General features: G+C 39.0%; 1 protein-coding gene across 2 annotated transcripts in view; it reads left to right on the top strand.

The window, feature by feature from the left end:
* Positions 1-22,669, top strand: part of LOC129729988 (transcription factor mef2A) — a 282,838-nt gene that overhangs the window by 79,806 nt on the left and 180,363 nt on the right. For both annotated transcript variants that reach the window (XM_055688924.1, XM_055688925.1), the window contains one exon: positions 9,537-9,923. In XM_055688924.1, the coding sequence (XP_055544899.1) occupies positions 9,723-9,923 (201 nt within the window). In that variant the 5' untranslated portion in view covers positions 9,537-9,722. The remainder of the gene's footprint in view (positions 1-9,536; positions 9,924-22,669) is intronic.

The raw sequence follows: 22,669 nt of genomic DNA, 5'->3' as shown, positions 1-22,669 counted from the left end.
AGTAACGATACTAGTAGTAGGTACTACTACTGGTACCCAAAATACCGTGTCCCGATGGTTGGTTGATCTGCTAGTCACAATTCTGCTCACGTTCCGATGCACGTTTATCATCTAGAAGAAAAAGAGAGAGGACGAGAGTTAGAGACACAGGCTTGTCTAGCTCGGAACTGAACAGAGCTATCTTTAGGGCACTGGATATGGAACTTTAGTTTATGAATAGTTTTTCCGGAAAATTACTCAAACTTTAATATTGATTTCAATCTCGGTTTTTGAACTGTTGTTTTTTTCTTGTGAAAACTACAACAGTTTTACGATCGTCCCTGGATTGATCCCTGCCGGTAGCCACCGCACACGCTAACGAGCCAACAAACAGCTAGCAAGGGACGGCATCCGACCAGCAAGCACAGAAGTGAAAGTGCTAGGCACTTGCTTCGAGACACGCCAGCGCGCGGACGGTGTCTGGCTCCGCGGGTCTGCCCTACTCCAGGCGTGATGTTCCGCGAAACGTGACGGCGAAAATTAAGTGCAAGTTGGAAGGATTGCAGCAGCAGAGCTAGCTGCTATATGCTATAGAGGTAACGCAAAGCGACCGCGACAGCATGTAGAAAATCCTGTGAAAAGGACCTGTGTTTCACCGGGTTTGGCGACGATTTTCTCCTTTCCCGGTTGATGGTGACTTGTGGAGATGTTTCTCGCAGTCGCAGTTAGAATGTACAATCTGCTGAATTCGGTTGCGAGTGGATCAGATTTGTGGTTGATTAAATTAGACTGATGAAGTTCACGCGAACTTCTCTTACGCTGTAACTCCCAGCGTCTGGCGCAGCTGGCAACCTCCAGGACGATGGAAAATTGCGCACAAATTCGGAAATTTCACAGCAACAAGTCAGCAAAATTGTTACATTTTCCACAACAAACAGACCACCACATTTACTTCACGGATGGTATGCGCTCGTTCGCTTTTAGTCAATTTCATCCTGGCTTTGCGTAATGTCTCGAAAACATGGCCAAACTTCAGCCGCAACACTCAATACCAGCGCACAACCACAACATTGGGAAAACTGAAGCGCAAAGCCATCCACCACCGGGCGCAATACATCATCATTGTGCCATTATGGACAATCGAAAAATTCCACATCGGTCAAGACTAGCCGGGGCTACCGAATACCGCCGGAGCAAATGGCGTAGAGTACATAGAGGGGCTGTATGCATGGTGTAGATGGATGTTTAGCACAATTCAGCATATCGCCGCACATCCACTGCACTCCAAACCCACACGACCGGAGAAAGCTTCGATGTATTTCATGCTACCGTCAGGATGAAAATTTATGTTGCGGTACCGCATACCTCCGGTGGCCCAGCGCTCTGACCGTCATAAAATACCACCCCTATGCGGATCGCGCGTTTCTGTTTGTCTTCCGTGGCTGGCCCGGCAAATGAATCGCGAACAGTTGCAAAGATTGCGATTTTCGATAGAACCATTTTGTACAGTGGCAAAAAACGGAATGCGCTACTAGTTAGTTGCACTTTTTCGCGAGGTTGGGATAATGTTGCGGGTAAAACACACGCCCCAGTAGTGCTTTTTCGGTGGTCGGGGCTGTATTTTTCGTTCATATTGATTTTGTTTATCAAACTGCTGATCAAAAAGCCAACCTCATCAAACATTTTGCTGTGGCGCTATTTGATTTGTAGCCCCTAGGCTACGAAGCGGAAGAATTTTCGGCGTTCAATTTTGGGAATGCACAACAACATTCAGCGGTAATAATTATGTGGTTTTCAAACCGCATTTGGTGGGGCCACCGAAACAATGAATTGAACGGTCTGTGGATGTTTTTCCTCGTCATTTTCGTTTTTCATATGCACCGTATCTAGCTGATTTAGTATCGGCATTGGTAGTAAAATAGGGAAAAGTTAGCTCACCTGCATGTAGTCAAAGCCATTGAGATTTCTTCGTGCATCACAAATATTTTATGGCATTTGAAAGGTTATTTTTTCTAACTGTGCCGCAAACCTATTAAGATCATATCTACAAGATCGCTTTCAAGCAGTGATCTAGTGTTCTTAAACAGCTCTCTGTCTTCGTTTGAATCAATTAAATCTGGCGTACCTCAAGGTACTATTCTGAGCCCGCTTCTTTTTACTATCTTTATCAATGATTTGTCGTCCGTATTGAAATGGACAAAAATATAGACGAAGTGGTGAAAAATCCTGACCTGTCCTATAGGTGGATCGTGAAACATATGGGAATCAGTTATTCGGCTGGGTTCCATATGATAAAATATATACTTCAGAAAATGGACTTTTTTCGAATGGTGATAAAAAACTAAGACTAATAAATGAGTTCAATAGATTTCCCATGGAAGGTAACTATTTTAGTTTACGTTGCGAGTAGCCTTCCGGAAGTTTACAAAATCATGCTCGCACGAATTCCGCAAATCGGGGTCAGATTGTGCCAGGGGGGATGATATTGTGCCATACAAACCCATTGCTTGCCAGCCATCCCCGATCAGAAGAGCATATCTAAAAAATTACAAAATTCTATCAACGCGTGATACAAATAACATATTTTGATACAATTTTGTATTTTTCCATATAATTTTGATAACAAAATTGAATTTGGATGAGTTATAACAACAAAACCTGGAATGAAGTAGTTCTGAAACAAGTCTAACAAGTTTTTCGTTTTTATCAAAACCTGTTGTTTCTAACAATGATTGTTATTATACTGTTCTATATACTGTCTTGTTTTGTTATAAAGCTGATACATTAGTAACAAATTTTGATATGTGTTTGATACTAGTAGAATTATTTCTGTTATAATTTCTGTTATTTTAACACCTAACGGGATCAAATAGGAAACACAGCCTGTAAGGCTTTTCCCGTAACAAACTAACAGCTTCTGTTACATTTTTGTTTTTGACGTAGAATTACGTCTTACGGCAACATACACAGGGGGCCAGTTTCATTACAGGGATCCAATTTCAAAAACCAAAAACATCGAGAGCGTCACAAAAGTTGTCCATTTTCAACCGTTTTAAGGTCAGTCAGTTTCCAACCGATTTTCGTCATTTTTGCAGTAAGCGATTGGAAAATCAACCAAGCACCCGTCCAAATGGAGAAAGTTGTAATCTGATTGTTCGAACTGTTGTACTATTGAAAATTGTCAAGCCTTGTCGAAACGCAAATGTCGACCTCTGATTGGTCGCACAATGCTTCTTTCCCTAACAAGGTCGACAGAATATACCTAATTGACTAAGAACGCGCGCTTTGTGTTTTATGTATAATTCATTCCATGATTGTGCCGATACCACACGGACTGCTGGATGGCGGCAGATAACAGAAATGCAGCACTTACGCTATTGCGTCTTAAAACAAAACGGTTATAGTTCGACAACACAATTTCCACCTTCATACTCATGTCTACCGTCGGCAGCATAAAACATGCACGATCTGCTTCCATGCGACTTTAGTCATATCTATTTTTTCAGTTATCCCAATCCACAACGTGCAAAAATCAATGTCAGTGCGGATATTGCGCGCTATCTGGACCATGAAGCATTTATGCGATAATTGAACGAAATTGGCAACTACAGCAACCAGTTTTTTTCAAGGCTGCTAAATATATTTGGAAGAGCATAATGAATGGTTATTACTAAATTACAACTTTGATTACAGTTTGATGCTGCTGCAATTGCACAGCAGTTTGATGTATATTACGATTCATTAACACTGTGCATCACAAGCGGTATATGCGAAACAAATCCGGTTCCAAACAGAAAAGTTCAGCCAGTTCTGCTCACGGCGCTGAGTCCGTTTTAGAAAATTCATAACACTTCATTAACAAATATGAAACGTCTTAAAGAAGACGGTTGTTACGAGAACGGAAACATCTTCTTCCTTCAAGCCGTGCAACACACGATACATGTTATATTATTACTTCATAAGGCAACAATAGATTGACAAGAGGAATGTAACAATTTACTTGGAGCAGCAAACGTACGGCGGTCTGAACCTTGCGGCAAGTGTAATAGTAGAACGTTTGTTGTAATCCGCCAACCGGGAAGCAACCGAAAATGTTTCTCCTTTCACCGAGGCTTGACCTGTTGTGACGAATTTCCTGGCGCTTGCCTCTGGTGCCATCTCAATGATGATACATTTGTTGCCAGGTACACAGTTGACGATAAAATAATGCGCTTTCGCGCTCAAATTTCGCTTATATATCGACAAACTGTGAGCAGCGTAGCCCATCAGACTTGAGCACATCGATTAGTGCGTTTTCGACGTAGAATTATGTCTTACGGCAACATATATAGGGGTACAAATTGTAAAACCGAAAGCATCGAAAGCGTCACGAATATTGTCCATTTTCAAAAGTTCTGCACTCAGCTAGTTTCCAACGGATTCCGTTTATTTTTAAAGCAAAAATAATATACGAAACAAATACGGAAAAATATATCGCTTCACACCATTAAAATGATTAACCCTAATCGAGTGTTTTTTCAAAGCTATTGCAAAAAAATATTGACATAAGACAGGCTGTCGTAATTCTACGTTAACCTTGCGGTCGTTTCCTATAAACAACCTCTTCCACTATTTCTTTCTGATTGGGTCTCATGGCGAATATTTAACCAAGAAAGACTAGTCTTCTGACCCGGACGAGATGGTTGACAAGTCACGGGTTGGATGACTCACCCCAGCTGACGATTCTTTCTCCGTTTTTTTATCAATTTCTCCTCAGTTTTCGCGACAAAATTGTTGAAGTAGATCACCACGTCTGCGCCCTTATGGTATTTCTTGAAGAACGACGCTTGTTCCGACAAACACTGTATTCTGAATTTTCCCGTTTACGGCCTGTTCGAAGCGAAAGAAGAACGGCTTAGACATCCCCTTCTCGCTGATTATCAGCCACCGCAGCACTTGGGAAAGTTTTGCATGCATGTGTGAAATGAACTTCACCTCGGAGCACACTTCCTTTGTGAGGAATGTAAAATACGAAGCGCCCAGCCAGTCGTTGCCATCCAGAATGAGATTGGTCTCGTCATCCATCACCACCGCCACACACAGTGATCTAAACTCGAAAAATCGAGATCGTTTTAGATTTGACTGTGAAATATTGATTATATGTACCCGGTGTCTTCAGCAAGTTTATTTTATATAATAAGGCCTTTCTTTTGGCGTTTTCGGTTTTTTGATCAATCTCCCTAGTAGTTAGATATAAAAACTATTTTTTCTAATTTTCAAAATACCAGATTGCTTTCTTCAGCAAAGTTGTAGGAAAAGCTATAAGAAAAAGAATTGCTGAGCACTATAATCTTCTATCTGTACGTCTGATATGACGAAATAGAGTTTTACGAGGACGTCCAAAACTTTTTCTGTAATCGTCAAAACAATTCAAGATGTTCTAAGATTTTGTTCATTCTGCTAACCCACGCATTTTTGTAGAATATATTGGTTTGATATTTTCATTTGTTGTAAAAATTTTTCTAGTTTTTGGCTGAAAATAGCCATATTTCGAGTCCATATATCTCCGAAGATTCCAGATTATTTGCTTGCATTTATAATCCGGTATTTTTCCGCAGAACTTGATATAAATGTACTAAAGCATTGTAAAGCCATCCATCAAGCTGTTGCTTTTGGTAGAAAGTTGAGCACAGAAAAATTCGATAGATATTGCATCGACACGGTGCGAAAATTAGTGGAGTTATATCCATGGTACTATCTACCTGCGTCAGTACACAAAATTCTAATTCACGGTGCACAGATTGCTGACCAATTTTTGGTCCCGATAGGACACCTCTCGGAAGGAGCACAGGAAGCATTGAACAAAATTATACGGGAAACACGTGAACATCAAAATATGGCTATTTTCAACAAAAAACTAGAAATATCTTTACAACAAATAAAAATATCAAACTAATATATTCTACAAAAATGCAAAGTTTAGTAGAATAAACAAAATCTTAGAACATGTTGAAAAGTTTTGACGATTACAGAAAAAGTTATGGACGAAAAACTAAGGAGGAGTTTTGAGGAGTGTTCCTCGTAAAACTCTATTTCGTCATATCAGACGTGCAGATAGAAGATTACAATATTCAGCAATTCTTTTTCTTATAGATTTTTCTACAACTTTGCTGAAGAAAGTAATCTGGTATTTTGAAAATTAGAAAAAATTGTTTTTATATCTAACTACAAGGGAGATTGATCACAAAACCGAAAACGCCAGCAGAAAGGCCTTGTTATATGGAAGAAACTTGCTGAAGACACTGGGTACATAAAATCAATATTTCACAGTCAAATCTAAAACGACCACGATTTTTCGAGCTTAGACCACTATGCCACGTCGCGATTGCCGACTTTATTATTTTATTCAGTCGCTTCCGCTGCGTCATTGCCTTCAGCTCCGAGACGGAATGCCTCTTCATGACATGTATGTCCTTGTTCGCCAGGTACTTTTTGACTGTTTGGCCGGTTGCACCGACCTCCTGGCCAAGCGCGCGCAGCTCGGTCCCTCGGTTTTCCTCTGGAGCTTCTTGTCGCTTAGGGTCGTTGGCCGTCCGGAACTGGGCTTATGTTGTATATGACGGAACGGGCGTATCCAGCGTCCACAAAGTGTCGCGCGATGTCCGTTTTTGACGCACCGGGGCACCGTTCTTTGAACGAACACACTTTTGAACGGAGTAGCTCCACTGTTTTCGTCATCACGGTTAGAGTTCGACTGATTGAGCTGACTCAGGGGTACTATGGTTGATGCTGAATGGGTAGTTTCGTCAGTGCGTGTGAAGGTAAACCCATGAATAATCGGTAATTTTTGTCCGTTTACCAAAAAAGCGAATATAACCGACCCAGTAAAAGCAAGAAAGGTGAAGAAATCCTTCGAGCGCAATCCGAACTTTTTCATTCGTGACGGGGCCAAGAAGAATCTTTGATCGGGTTCGTCCAGCAGACAATAAGGCGGGTCGGACTTCATGTCTTTAAGGTAAGGAAGTATATGGTAACCGAATCCCGCGCCAGGAATTTGTACCGCGGTTGATGCAGCCAAAATGCATTGTAATGGACGACGATACGTACATTAAAGCGAACCAAATCAGATCTCAGACTTGAAGTTCTTCATCAGCAAACCCCTTCTAGATATTACGGAAAAAGAAGTTCGTTCGATTTACCAAGAAGTACTTGGTGTGGCAGACGATCTGTGAATGCAACAATTCCGTCAAACTCGCCATAGCTTCGCCCACTAGAAAAATTCTAGGTGATTATGAAGGGCAAGCTCCAAAACAGGGAAGGCCTTCCTAAACAACCAGGATTTGGAGAAAGAGAGGATTAAGTGTATAAGGAAGATGGTATAAGTATTGCACAGGATTTGATAAGTGGCGTTAAGTCCAAGGTGCCAGGTGCCGGGTCCAAGGGCGTTTATCCTGGAGAAAAGGCTGTATAAACAAACTTTGTAAAAACAAAGCTAATATGCCTTTATTTATTCCACGAGAGTTTTGAAAACAACCAACCTAAAACGAGCTTTTGGTGATCATTTTTGTTTGTTGCATTTCGAGTACAATCCTTAGTGACTTCTCAACACTATTAGTGATTCGTATTATGAATTGTTTGCTTTGACAATTTAGGCTATTTATTCAGAAAAAGTACATCATTCTCTCAACTATCATATAAATAAAGTGATCAATTTGAGAGTTTGGAACTTTTTTTGCAGTAGATATGGAAACAGTGTCCGTGCGAAAATATTTCTCTCCATTTTGTTCTCACATAGTAACATAGCAATAGTTGCGACAGCTTGTATGCCATATGGGGCCAACCACATACCACGTGGACAGATTTTTAACGATTTTGAACCCCCCCCCTCCCTTTTCGTGGACAACTGCCCATATAAATTCTAAAAAAATTGTATGTCCACGTGGTATGTGGATGGCCCCTACGAAAATAGGACAGATTAGCCATGCACGCATATGCGCATTTCACTCATCAACGGAAATGACATTCCTAATACCCATTTGTTTTGAAGAGTACAGGTTACTCTATTTCAATTAACTTGAATAAAAGTAGATGAAACGAGTTTAATTTCGTAAACATTCCTTCTCCCATTTTTAATGAGAAAAAAAAACCAAATATCCTAGATGAAAGTATAAATGGGGTGGACGATGAAAGAACTAAAGAGGAATTAGAAAATTTTAATTTTTTTGAATTTATTTAGATTTAAGGAGCTCTAATTTTAGTAAAATCAGACCGTTCGGTGTCAGAGTGAAGCTAGAACACACAGATGAATGAAAATACCCCTCATCACTACTATTACTGATACTTGGCAAAGGTACCTAACGGGGCTCGGTGAAGGAGAGTAGTAGAATTAAGGGTAAAGGTTTTAAATGCCGTCACTTTCAAAGGTCTACACAAAGCAGTAGCAGCTGAATTCTACTTTAAAAATGGCAAATTTATCCCAAACTGGCCAGCTTACGGTGATTCTTTGTGCAACTTGACTAGTTCAAATCCACCATTTCTGAATGTAAAGTTTCGAATGATTAAAAAAACTAGACTTTGCCGCATCCGAATGTACCCAGTATACCAACAAAAAGTTACAGTTTCTCATCGATCTTCATCCGCGTGCCGCGAGGTCTTTGGCTAGACAACGGGCGGCCGTCAGGAACAGACATGATTTTCCCGTAGGTACGCACTGTTGAAACAGCAGCACCCAGTACTGCTGCCTATCTTAGCATTACACAATTTTCACCAAAAATCGATTCAATACCACGAATGCTGCAGGTCCTTTTTCACTCACTCACCTCAAGGATGAGGCAAATTGTAGCCCGCGTACCACAAGGCAATGATAAAAAGTGCGCTACAATTGAGTTACATACAACTTTAGGGTTTTGCAACTTCCGCCTATGTACACCTTTTCCGCTGCAGCACATCCCCAGGATGCCGAGTGTTATTCAGGTGCGTTAAAAAACCGAATCATAGGCTCCCCCTACTCCCCAACAATGTGTCGAAATTCCAGGAGAGTATTTTCGACAGCTGCACAAAATCCCACCATCAAAGCTGCTTTTTGTGTTCGCCCAATAAGCCAGACCGAAATTTCCCTCCGGAGGATATCGCTATCAATTGAAATTTATTGAACATGTAACTGGTTTTACCCTCAGCTCAAATGGGACACACACAAAAAAAGCTGCGGATGCATTTGCGTTCCGGCGGGGGTTTTTTTGCTGCTATGTGGCACCCTGAAACTCATTTATGCAGATTATTCACGCTGCATACACACAATAGATGCATCGACATCGGCACCGTTCTGATCAGCTGCTGTCAATTTTTGCCAATTTAAACGCGAACGTTTTTTTTTCTGTCGGCTCCATTTTTGCTCACATTCAAGAGTTCCGCTAGAGAATGAATGTAATTTCCGATGTAAACATGACAACCCGTGGTGATGGTGAATGGCAGTTTGTACCAAATAATTCATTCGCCATAATTCAAATTTTTTTCTCATTTAATCATTCACCTAAACTTATAGTATTTTTTAATATTTTTTCTCTCTTTCTCATTTCCAGAGCCGACTGATATGACGGTCTTTATTGTGTGGTGAGTTTGCGCTGGAATAAACTCAATCGTCACGTGCTGTAGAATCTTGTATTTTGCTTCCACTGTGGAGGAATCACTCACCGACACGGTGGCTTGCCGAAGGACATCGCCCATAGTGGACAGGGTGTCGAGCGCCGCCGTCTAGTTCGGCTTTAATGTGGGAAATGTTGGATCCGGATCTAGAGTGTGGCAATGAATGCGGCGGCCCGGGACCACCTCCAGAGTTTCGAATACCACCTCCACCGCGGCCCCCCTTTCTTGCGGATCTGGACAACTGTAACGAGGACGGACCGGTGACGGCCATGCTCGGACCCGGCAGCCCCTTCAACGACGGAGACATGTGTCAAGCGATTCCGGTAAGTGACCCAGGCTCATCACCCTACTACCTCTAAACCTGTAGTTGATAACGTGGACACACGTAATTAAAACTTCCGCGCAGAAAACTTTTCAATTATTCCGACAAAACTCGTTGGCTTTCTCCCGGTAATGAACTGTGACGTGTGCTAACTGGCTGTCACATGTCGGCTTGCATGCCGGTGTACAAAGCGGACGCCATGAATCGCACTATAGGTATCTGACGACAGTTGAAATCGTTTCAACGTCTAACTTTTAGCAGTGTTTCAGCTGGCTGTATGTATAAGCCACGCTGGTAACCGCCTAACAATAATGAAAGTTAAAACTATGAATATTTAGACCGGAACAGTTTTGTTCGTTTGACGGGGACAAGAAAATTGCTTTGTACACGTAGCGCTGTCAGTTTTTATTATGAGCTTGAACAATGTTCTGTAGCCGTTTCCTTTATGCCTATAAGCCTGTTTGAGCAACCGATTTTCAAGTTATAACATTGTTTTTAGTAGAAAAACCTTTGCTATAAACATTATTAAAATATACTAGCACGTTTCGTTTGCTCTAGGATAGTATAATATGCCATATTATGCTATCGATCAATCGAGTACTCGCGACTGATCATAATTAACTAAAATTATTGAAAGAACATGATTAATGATGCCTTTGAGTATCTAACTTTTTAGTTACTGGCCAGGCCCATTTCAAAGCAGTTCAGGAAAGGGTTTAAGGAATGTTAGTTAATGCATACTGTTGTTAAAAACCAAGACATTCCCTGCATCATCTACAAGTATCAAGAAACGCTTCAGTATCAATGGGAAGGTACTGAGGTTGGTGGTGCGAACTTTATTGTACAAATTCACGCACGATATGGGTAGTTCACGGTCTCTGGGCATTCGGCCACCGTGATACAATATATTTGAAACCGTATTATAATCGCAATATCGGTATAAACTAAACTCGCTTTTTACCTGTACTGTGTAAATTCTTACATCCGGTGGAAATAACCACGTGAAAACGACTTTAGTCTACAAGAAACTCGGAATAACTAATTATTTTATAGTACCTCAGATTATAATCCCTAATGATCCGTGGCGCACAAAACTATGCGCTTCAAGCATAGCAAATTTTTATTAACTTATGTACGAATTGATGAAGCTTGATCTCGTAAAATTCAAGTCAAACGTTTTGCGACAACTGTTCCCTAAATGCGAATAATTGACAATTGTACCAGAAACAAATATTTAATAATAACAGTTTTGAGAAGTCGTACTAGACACAACCATAATAGCGTGTGCATAATCTTCAGAAAATTTCCCTCTATAAAAAAAACTAGAACGCGCTTGAACGAGTCCATTGGCATGATGAATAAACATTTACTGAATATGTAAGCTGATAAAGTTGCATTCATTTAAAGCTTAAAACTAACTAAAAAAGAAATATGCATATTAGAGTGACAATGGCTGTGTGGAAAAAACTTCATCATCGAATTTCTAACAGCTAACCGATCATGTACATTTTGTTTATTGGCCCAAATAATGGCCTGTGCAAAATTTCAGCTCAATGGAACATGATTTAGGGGCCTTCGAGCGCACAAAATTGTGATTTTTTTTACCTTTGAAAATCTATCGAGGTGGGGACGAGTAAAATTGTGAAAATCGATGCCAAATGACTTTAAAATTCATAAAGCGTCGTAATCTGGTATTATCTCGAAAAAAAATTTCGCTCGAAAATCGACCTTCTGAGGCTTTATTATTAACTTTATTATTTTTTTACTACTTTAATTATCATAAAATTTCATGTTTTCCGTTTTTGCTTTCTCCTAGAAAGGTATAGCAATCACTTGCAAAACCGAAAGTATAAAAGTGCTCCAAAGGGCCGAATGGCATATATCACTCGACTCAGCTCGACGAGCTGAGCATTTTCTGTATGTGTGTGTGTGTGTATGTGTGTGTGTGTGTGTGTGTGTGTATGTGCAGATTTTTATTCTCACTCACTTTTCTCAGAGATGGCTGGACCGATTTTCATAGAATCAGTGTCAAATGGAAGGTCTAGTTGCCCCATAAAACCCTATTGATTTGTTTTGCAGTCGGACTATTACTTTGCCTGTTATGTTCAAAAATGTGTAATCCAGCTAAGCAAAGGAACATATTCCGAAGACTACCTGGACTCACTCACTTTTCTCAGAGATGGCCGACCCGATTCCCACTAAATTAGTGTCAAATGAATGGTCTAGCTGCCTCAGAAAACCCTATTGAATTTTACTGTAATCGAACTGTAACTTCATTTGTAATGTGCCGACTTGTGAAAATCACGAAACTTCATTATCTCAGAAACTACACAACCGATTTAATTATTATTATCAGATGAGCGGGCTAGTGATTGAACACGTGGTTTCAAAGTTTGGCTGCCCTACACGTTCCCATTTCATTTGATTATAATCGAACTTAAGCAACCGTTATGTATTAAATTGTTAATAAAACAACGAAAGTCTATTATCTCAAAGATTACATGACTTATTTGAACATAACTAGTGTCATACGAACGAGTCATCTCTCAAACTTACAAATAACAAACTTCATAACAATTTGATATGTGGCTCAAAAGTTATGGAAAGAATAGAAATTCAAAGACTATTTAAAACTATACCTGCTTTGATCGATATATGTGGCCTCAACATAATTTAAATGTGGTGTCGTACTATTTGAACGTTCCAAGTTCATTGATTCCTTGCGGTTTGTTTGAAGTCTGCAAATGCACGACGGATCGGCCATAGGATATGGATCAAAGTCAAATAACAAATAGTTTGAAATGATTGGTTTTATCGAAATGACAACCTCCTCGTCTTTTGGCTTCTGTACATCGCCTTAATTCTGAATATATTCATATTGGGTGGTATTCTGTCATTATCAGCAGACTTTCTGGCATCAATCCGACACCGGAAATTCCCATATTGGGAGGTATTTTTGGTTGTTTTCCAGAAACTAAAAGTGGTCGTCTTCAAATTCAAAATAGTGTCTAGGGTCAATGTTTGGTTTCTATGCATCATCACGTTTACGGAAATATCCATACTGAGTATTATTCGGTCATTTCCGACTGTTGCCTATAAGTTGCCATTTAGCAATTCACAATGGTGCCTGAGGTCAATTGTTAGCTCCTTGCATCATTCTGGTTCCAGAGATACTCATATTGGACAGTATTTGTTTATTTTAGGCTGTTTTTCACAAACCGGAGCCTACTGGTTAAAGAAAAACTCATATTGGGTGGTATTTGGTCATTTTTTGCTGTTTCCAGAAACCGGAAGTCGCCATCTTAGAATTTAAAATGCTATCTGTGGTCGATTTTAGCTCCTGTGTATTATTCTAGATCCGGATATTATCATATTGGGTGGAATTCGGCCATTTTCGGCTGTTTTCCAGAAACCGGAAGTTGCCATCTTACAATCCAAAATGTTGTCTGAGGTCGATTATGGAACATATTTGTTACCACTAAAAACATTCACCTGCCAATATGATTCCATATAGTTGATTAGTTCGCGAGATGTGCAGAATCTTGTGAAGAAACATGTACTTCCAGAAGAGGGAGGGGCGTCAAACGATTATGGACATATTTGTTACCTCTAAAAACATTCACATACCGAATTTGGTTGTATTTTCTTGATTGGTTCTTGAGCTGTGCGAAATTTGTGTTTCATTTTCATGGGATCCCTCCCTTTTAGAAGAGGAAGCCGGGTTTCAAACCATTATGTACATATTTGTTACCACTAAAAATATTTACCTGCCAAATTTTGTTCCATTTGGTTGATTAGTTCTCGAGATGTGCACAAATTTGTGTTTCATCCAACTATTATGGACATATTAGTTACCCCTTAAAACATCCACATGCCAGATTCGGTTTCATTTGCTTGGTTTGTTCTTGAATTGTGCAGAAATGTATGTTTCATTTGTATGGGACCCCTCCCTTCCAGAAGAGGGAGGGGTCTCAAACTATCATAGGAACCTTTATCGGCACCAAAAACCCCTACATAAAAATTTTCACGTCGATCGGTTCGGTAGTTTTCGTGCCTATATGGATCAGACAGACAGACAGACTTGACTGCATTTTTATATGTAAAGATTACAACATCAATATTTTAGAACCGAAAGAGTGAATATACATTTATTGGGTTGAAGCGTTCATGTAAATCTATTTTTACAAATAAAAAATTGAATGAGAAAGGCTGGGTCTGACCGCTAGGTGGATTAATTTAGGTTTTTCCACCATAAATTGGTCCATCTTCATGGTACATCAAGTATAAGATGTCAAATAAGCAAATAAACATGAGCATTTATCTCACTGAACCACTACAATTTAACATTTCATTTGCATTTCAAAGTCATTTAAAATGCGCCTTGAGGTTTTCCTAAATAATGTCCGATTGAGCAGAAATTTTGTACTGGTCATTTTTTGTGCCAATAACAAAATGTTCATGGTCAGTTTTTGAAATTTAACATGTTACTTACATGACCCTTTTCGTTGTCATCCTAATACATCCTTTCAAGTAAAAATATCAAGCTATACTCTAAAAAATAATAACTTTGCGAAAAATAAGATGCAAACCTCTTTTACCGTTTTAGAGGGTTTGAACACCAGGAAACCCTATCGTTTGGTATTTTTTTGGATTGTCCAGGAATTTTACCCAGAATGTAAAATTTTTACCATGTTTTTTTAGTTTAAAGATAGATTTTGTTTAATCTCTAAAATCAAAGATAACCACCATGCGTCTCCATTAAAAAAAAAACTACTACAATGCAAAAATGCTAAACGGTAAAGTCTTCAGGGTCTTGCACGTTCCAAAACGGCAAAAATAAGGTTAGCATTATGGTACTGTATTGTAATAGCATTTTTAATGGAAACGCATGGTGGTTATGGTGGTATGTTTTAGCAAATTGTATCCAAATTAAAAACCTGAAAAAACGCGAAAAAAACCTAGACTCGACGAAAAGCACAGTTTGATATTTTTTCTTGGAAGACTCATTGATTACCTTCAATGTGATACCAAACGACTCGAAATCGGTTAAATGGCTCAAAAGTGATAATTTATTCTTGAAAATAAAAAAGCCGATTTTTTATGCTAGAAGGTGACACCCCAAGAACCAAACAAAAACCCCGGGTCTGAAATTTCTCGATGAAGAACATTTATGAGTATGATCAGAGCGAAAAAAAAATCGAACAGGACCCTTTTGCACGGGATAAAAAAAGGTTAAAAATCATAATATAAAAGCGTAAAACCATTTTCTTCGGTCCATTACCGTATGGCATCCGACTCGTTGAAAAAATAGTACAATTCATTTACTCGAGTAAAGATTCTAACAAATCTCCAGATAACCAATCGTAAGCGGAACTCGGACAATGAAAGAATATGTCGAGATAAACCATCTAACTTTTTCTTATTTTGATAATCAATTCAATTATGAAGTCATACTGGACACAATCATTGTAGCGCGCGATATCGTTATTTAAATTGGCAACTAAGTGCTATCTGGCTGTTGAGTCTTCATCACATAGGAAATGTTTTCGAGCGCAGATTGCTAAATATAGGAGGTTGTATCCAAGACACGACCGCATAACTGACGTAGAACTACTCACACTATCAACAGTAACTTTGTCAGACAAAGTTTATGTTTAAGAGGACAACTTCAGGATTGTCGAATGATTATATTGTCGTTCCAAATTCTTTATATTTTAACTTTAAGTGTGGAAAACGGGCCCACTGCCTATATTTGTGTGTATTCTACTATTGCTCGCTCAAATCAAGAACACTTCATTAAAAAAATCGCTTGGAACTTATTGTACTAAAATAATACAACATTCTAAAGTAATATCTAGAGTGAAAGAAAAATGCACGTTGGAGTACGAAATATATATCTGTGATCGGGAACCTTCACGTGGCTGTAAATAATTTCATATCTAACAACCTATTTGAACTGAGCAATATCCCAAATCGTCACGACTGCATCAATCCCCGTATTTCTCGCATGATAAGCGAGCGTTCAAACGTCTGAGCTACAATCACGACGATAGAAAAGGTTGCGTTACTACTGTACTAAATGCTGTCAGCTAAATATGAATAAGAATAACAACAGACGAACATTCTAAGAATTTTTGTGCAAACGAGATGTTGAAGTGCTATCAGCTTTCGATTCGCGCATCAAAATACGATATCACTGACTGAACAGAATAAGAAACCATTAACTACCAATGTCTAGCGCCTCGAGAACTTTCGAAATAATGGTTAATCTTCAATTACTTGTTTAGTTGTTCTAAAAAGGGCAGTGTGCTGTTCAGAATCGGATATAATGCTAATCGCAACCTTTGTGCTGCTCCCACAGTGAGGGAATAAGGCACTCTAAATTGGCACTCTAAATTGAACGATCAAGGCAGATTTCGATTGCCAGAATCAAACACAGAATGCTTGCTTGTGTTGTTTCCAAAATATGGCTTCATCGCGGGGTAGAGAACCGCAGCCCTCGGAAAATCGAAACGTTTGCTACTACTGCGCTGCTGCTGAGATATGTGACCAACCAGCAAGTGATTTGTTTAAGCCGAAAGCAAATACGGAAAGCCAGCTGATACTGGCGCAACTCGCTACGCTACTGCTCATGTAGGACCGTCTGTCCGTCCCGCCATCTGCCAAAAAAATTTATTAGTTTGAACAGAAGCAGTCTATTTTAAGCCTAAAGAGTGCATTCCCGGCTAACTAAGCATACTATTAAGTATACTAAGTTGACCTTTTTAAGGAAAGTCAGGAAGCGAACAATCAGAGGACTTAATTTTCGTTTCAACAAGGGATGATAATTTTCAATACTACAACAGTTCGCATAAACAAACAACACCAACAACATTGCAAAACGCTTCAAGCGTTCTTTGGAGCTCTTAACGCGAAGTTGGAGAATCGATCGTTTCTAAGTTCGGTGCGTGCAACTCCAAAATAAACAACAAACCACAAAAAAAATTATTACTTATCCCACTTTAAATGCTCTACTTTCTTCTTTCTTTTATTGATTACACTGTTGAGCAAAAACACGCCAAACGATCTGAGAATACACAAAGATTTCATCGATCATTTTTTATATGAATGTATTCTTCACAAGTGGATGGCTTTGTAGCCCTTAAAAGCAGTTCTCTGCATTTCGGCATAGATTTTACTCAAACAATTTTAGCTCAGAAACTTTTGGTCATAAGCTTGAGCTTGACCACAGTTATAAGCTCGAGCTTGCTGCTCCATGATGGAACTGAGCTAGTGAAGTTGCACATAGAACCACGTGTATGGCAACTTGTGAATAATTTACCATTTTCAATGGGCAACAATTCAGTAGCTTTTGCTTTGTATAGATCGATAACGGTACCGGCTACGTCCTCATTACCGTAAGGATAAGAATAGAGGTTGTATGGAAGAAGATGTAACAGCGGTTATTGTTGGAGACCAAGTTTGCCCCTGCATCTCTACGAGTGCGACGGAAAGGAAGAGTTATGTCACCGTAGTAAGTGACGGAGTTAAACAATGTTGCGCGCGAAGTTGTAGCTCAGATATTTTTGGTTTTGTAGAAAAATTGTCTGAGGATAAACCCTCAATGTTAATTAAAACACAAGGTAACATTTTTTTAATTCTTAAAAAACAGTAACTAGAACAAAACTTTTAATAAAACTTCAAGATGGAGGAATTGGTAATTTTCCTTTAATTTTTAGAAACTAATTTTAATTCCAACATAATTAGTAAATATTTATATTCCAATGACTTTGAACGACTCTGATAGTCATTTTAAATTAAAAAACATGTTGTGATTGATTTCTTTTAAAATAATTTTGACTGCAAATTTGAAAAATTAAATAATAAATACTTAATCTTTAAATTAAACTTTTAGTAGAAAATCCAGGATGAAAAAATGTGAGACAAATTCCTAATGAGAATAAGTTCCATAGATTTAATTTTCCAATTTTTTAAATATGCAAGTGGTCCAATAGTTACGGTACTTAAAATTCGCCCCTATAGTTGAGAATCCTTTTGAAAAAGGGGACACACATCTAAAGAAATGCTTTTCAACTTCCGCGACTATTGGTTGCAACGCGATCTTAGTAAAAGTCGTAAATCATAAAGCTCCTAGCAATTAGCTAGCTAATTACATCTATTTCTGAGACATTTCTGAATAAGGTAGGATTAAAAAAAGTTTTTTTTTTATGAAAGCACGCCTGTCTCGTAGTTCATTTGTGATTCTCCAATAACAAAACGATATAAATGTATGAATTAACACACAATTAACCATTATATCGACAAAAAATGCGTCACATCAAGACGCATTCTCGAGCCAAGTCTTAAACCTAATAAAAAATCACTCTATTTCCGCACAATATTGACGTGGTTCCGCACCATCCAACCTTGCGTTCCTTTGTCGAAAAGCCACTTATCCCCTCGAATGACTCAATAACACGAAGGCAAAACACAACAATGGACAAAAAAAAACTTTTTTGCTTACAACTCGACCCGTGTTCTCCGATCAGGCAGATTTGCGGCGGTCAACTGGAATGGCTTCAATAATCGCAGGACTTTCACGTGTCCCGATATTCACAATGACGATGAAAAAATTGACGGGAAAAGGCAAGTAAAAATGTACAATCTTTTCATCCTTTCCCGATTCTGATGGTCGAACTTTTTTTTTCTCTATTGTTTCCGCCAGAACCAGGGGTACCACCGCGTATGACGAAAACTGTTAGTAAAATTTAGCCGGAAATAAACCCACATTCAGCGACAGATTTCAGTACCCATAAAAGCACCAACGGACGGCTTTTATGGAAGCACGCTCGCCTAGCATCGGTAGTGAGCGCAAAAACTGCCATCGGAAAACCAACAATGGGACGGCGAGAAAATGGTCCTAAGCACACAGACGAAAAAGGCACAACCTTGGCGCAATTTGCGATGCACTCAGATCCATTAACTGCACTATAAATGTCGAATAAAATTAAGTTTTATTTGGGCAAAGGATATCAACTCGCTCGGGTCCAAGTTTTTACCGTTCTATAAACAAGGAATGCAGCTAGCTTTACTCAAAAAAATCCTTCTTCTATTACGATACCCACACAAAAACGCCTTCCAAAAATTTTATCCTCGTCGATGTTGGCAATTCGAGATAGCTCTTTTTTATCGAGATCGCCCTGCTCATATTCCAAGGTGGATTGATCGTAGGTTTTATGACTAGTGAGCATACGGTGCATCCACCGTCACCATCACGACTAAACAAAGGCTTAGTGGGTGGACGGTAGCCGGTATTGTTGAAGCTTGAAAACTCGTACCTACCTCTTATCGCATTCGTCCGAGGAAACAACGATTTAGAAGTGTTTTGTTATCTCTGCCAAGCCGGACCAGATGGGATTTTCCAAACGGATTTTTTTTTTGCCAACAGCAGCTGTCGAAGTACGTCCAGTTTTATAAAAATAAAATTTTCAATCCATATCATAAACGTATTTTTTGCGTAATACCTGCACAAATTGTTCTACCTAGAATCATCACTCCAAACAAGTCACCAACTTCTCTCCTTCTTCTTTCGTCTTTTTATTAAATCTTGCCAAGTTTAACGAATAACACAACTTATTTAAAGGAACAAAATTAATAGTCTCCCGTAGGAAAACTTTCCCGATAAAAAAAAACCTTCTACCATGCACACAATCCTTCCGCACTGCCGACAAAATTTGGAATCAGCGCGCGGCGAAGCTGTCGTTCCAGATGTTACCTTTTTTTTTTCTCCCCCAACCATCGCTGCTGCTGCTATTTCTGCTGCAAAGTTAGCAAAGATAAAACTTTGTCCCAAAAGTGATTTTTCACACTTTACCGAGAACGTCTTGTGCCGTAACGGTAGCCAAATTGCACAGGAGAAGAGCTGCAGAGAGAAAAAAAATTGCTTTAATTAAAAGATATCCCCGTGTTGCCTCTACGGATTCCTTAAATACCGAGAAAAAAATTGCGCACACAAAGTTCGACAAATCACGAACAAAAATTTATTTTACCACTCGAGTTGAACGACTGACATCGACAGCGGGCAACGAACTGCACGTTCAAAGCCACTGGCGAACTTTCTTTCCATTTACAGGTGCGTTTCGGACGTTGGGTCCTTGCCTCCCTCCCAACCACCAACACAGAGAGCGAGTACAAATTTAATCCTTTTTCCCCGATGCCATTTGCCAAAGGCTTCCGGGCCGTAGCTGAACTTTTCATTCATTGAAAGTGTAAGTTTTTTTTTGTTCGCCGAGTTTGACTCGGCGGAAAATTGATTACAAATACGACAAATTTTCTGGGTCAATATTTGCGTGAGTTCTGTGCCAGTCCGCACGAAAGTGAAAGTTTTTTTTTAATCTAGATTTTTTCTCTGCTCTAGAAATGGAATGAAAACTGTTTTCCGCTTGCTTGGAGAGAGTTGGGGACATTAACATGTCGGAAAAAAAAGTTGACTGCAAGTGCAGTTATTCAATGTGCAGTTGGTCTCCTGGGCTGTGAATTGCCGCCACGGAGGCCAACAGAAGGATGTACTTAAATGACCATTTTATCACTAAATAAACAAGAAAACTTTTGCAATTCATGCAGCGGTAATTCGTTCGCAGTAAACGCCTTTGAAACAGTTTTTAATATATTAGTTTGAAGTTTAAACCGGTACTTTCAAATATGATTATGAAATTCCTTCGATAAATCAAAGCAGATAAATTGAGTAGCACAAAATGTACTCATTTCACACTGAATCGTCATATTCAAAAGATACCCGAAAACATAATTTCACCAATTTTTCGCCTGGCGCTAAATAGGCTCCCCGGAAACTCGTGTGCAGTCAGTTGTTCGCTCTCTTTTCTATCGCTCACATTTAAGTACGTTGTTGGATTACAACCATTTTTTTTTTCGTTGGATAGAGAAGCAGAGCAGTCATTCACTTAAGCCCAGTGAAAAGAGGATAATCCTCGGTTTCTAATTCTCGCGTAACTTTTCAAAAGTATCTAAGTAACTTTAAGAGATTCTCTTTGTTTACTTTCTCTTTGATTAATAAGTGAGCTATTTTTATTTTTTGCAACAATTTTTGTATAGTAGGTATTTAGGTATGGTAACAAAGTTTTAAAAATTATCCATTTTTGAACACAATTTGCTCTCATGCCTTGTTTGTAAGCAGTGATAATGGATTCAATATTCAGGGATTGCAGTTTCTTTTTCCGTAAAACGCATCTATGACATTTAAACTTCATGTAGAAACACTTTTTATGCCAAATATTTGCATTAAAGTTAGAATTATTGGTGATATACGAGGCCTGTTTTGTATCATGATTGGAACAGCATTGAATCATAATAGGAACAGCTTTCTTCTGAGACTTCACCGCTTCGCTTTGCCTGTGCTTGATAATTTATTTTTTTTTATTCTCGCTTATTTTCCGTCGGTCTAGTTCCGCTACTGTTGTGGCCAATCTCCGACGCCCAGGGAGGCGACTCCACACCCAGGACCCTAACTCACGACCCGTTTATTAACGGACCGGCGCCAACGGCTTTACTTCCTCATGCGATGGAAGGCGTGATCCCAGAGATTTTTCGCCTCAGAAAATCTCCCGGTGTCGGCTAGGATTGAATCTAGACCAGTTGGGTTGGTTGTGAGTGGATCACGCCACCTCCCACAAACAATGCCAATGTCGGCGGTGGGATTCGAACCCAGGCGTCGAGCGTGGTTGGCGGAGACGTTACCAACCACACTAGGCCCCCGCTAATGTGCTTGAAAATATAATGATGAATTTCACCTAAATAACATTCATGAAAAAGTTTTTGTTAGAACGATTTTTTTTTTCTTTGAGAGTGCCCATTTTGGAGTGAATACGGCTACGCAAATAGTTGTTCAACAAAATTTTATATGTCATCGGTTTTGTTCAAATAATTTTTGAGTTTTTGATGGCCAGCAGTGTCAAGCGCACTGTTAAGTTTTATCCCACAAAATCTAGTTTTGAAATTTATATCTCTGTTTTTTTTTTTTTGTTAGAATTTGTCAATTTTGAACGAAACTATATTGTTGCGTGGCTGAGAGTGCTGTACTTCTGTTAACTGCTTTTATTCAAAATCCTTTCAAACAAAAATATGCTATTTTATTGCATGGTTAAGAGTGGTAAAGAGTTACGAGATTGAGGATCTATCGGTTGCCAACACAAAGTGAGATTCATTTTTTATACATTCTTATTACATACGAAATGTATTGTCTTTGTGTCTTGCAAAAGTGAAAGAATGATTGAACTTTTCAAAAAGGCGGAGCCACCCACAGCACTAGTATGAAACAAAAATCACAAAGCGAGGTAATAATAACGGCTGATAACTAAAATTTTGGATTTTTTCGTAGTTCTCTTACTCTAACAAACACGCTCAGAGAGGAATGAGAGTTTATATATGTAATCTCTCTCTCTCTCCCTCCGCTTTATGCCAATATATTTTGTTTTGTTTATGCATGCTTAGTTCTGTTCGAAATGATGTCGAAACAAGAAACGTTATGCAAATGCATTGTACAGTTCTGAACTACATACACATTTAGGCAAAAAGCTCATGGTAAATCATTTTAAAAGCGAAATTCTTCCAGTTTCGACTGTATATAGTACAGCAATTTTGCAAACCTCAACAATAATTCGTATGAAAGGTAGTGGAAAACCAGCCAAGATAATGGATAAAAAAGGACTTTGTTTCTTTTGTCTAAGTCATGGTTCAAGAACAGTGGTTTGA

Source organism: Wyeomyia smithii, chromosome 3 (genome assembly GCF_029784165.1).
Source record: "Wyeomyia smithii strain HCP4-BCI-WySm-NY-G18 chromosome 3, ASM2978416v1, whole genome shotgun sequence".
NCBI lineage: Eukaryota > Metazoa > Arthropoda > Insecta > Diptera > Culicidae > Wyeomyia > Wyeomyia smithii.
The sequence above is the reverse complement of the archived record's forward strand: the minus strand, read 5'-3'. Positions and strand labels throughout refer to the sequence as shown.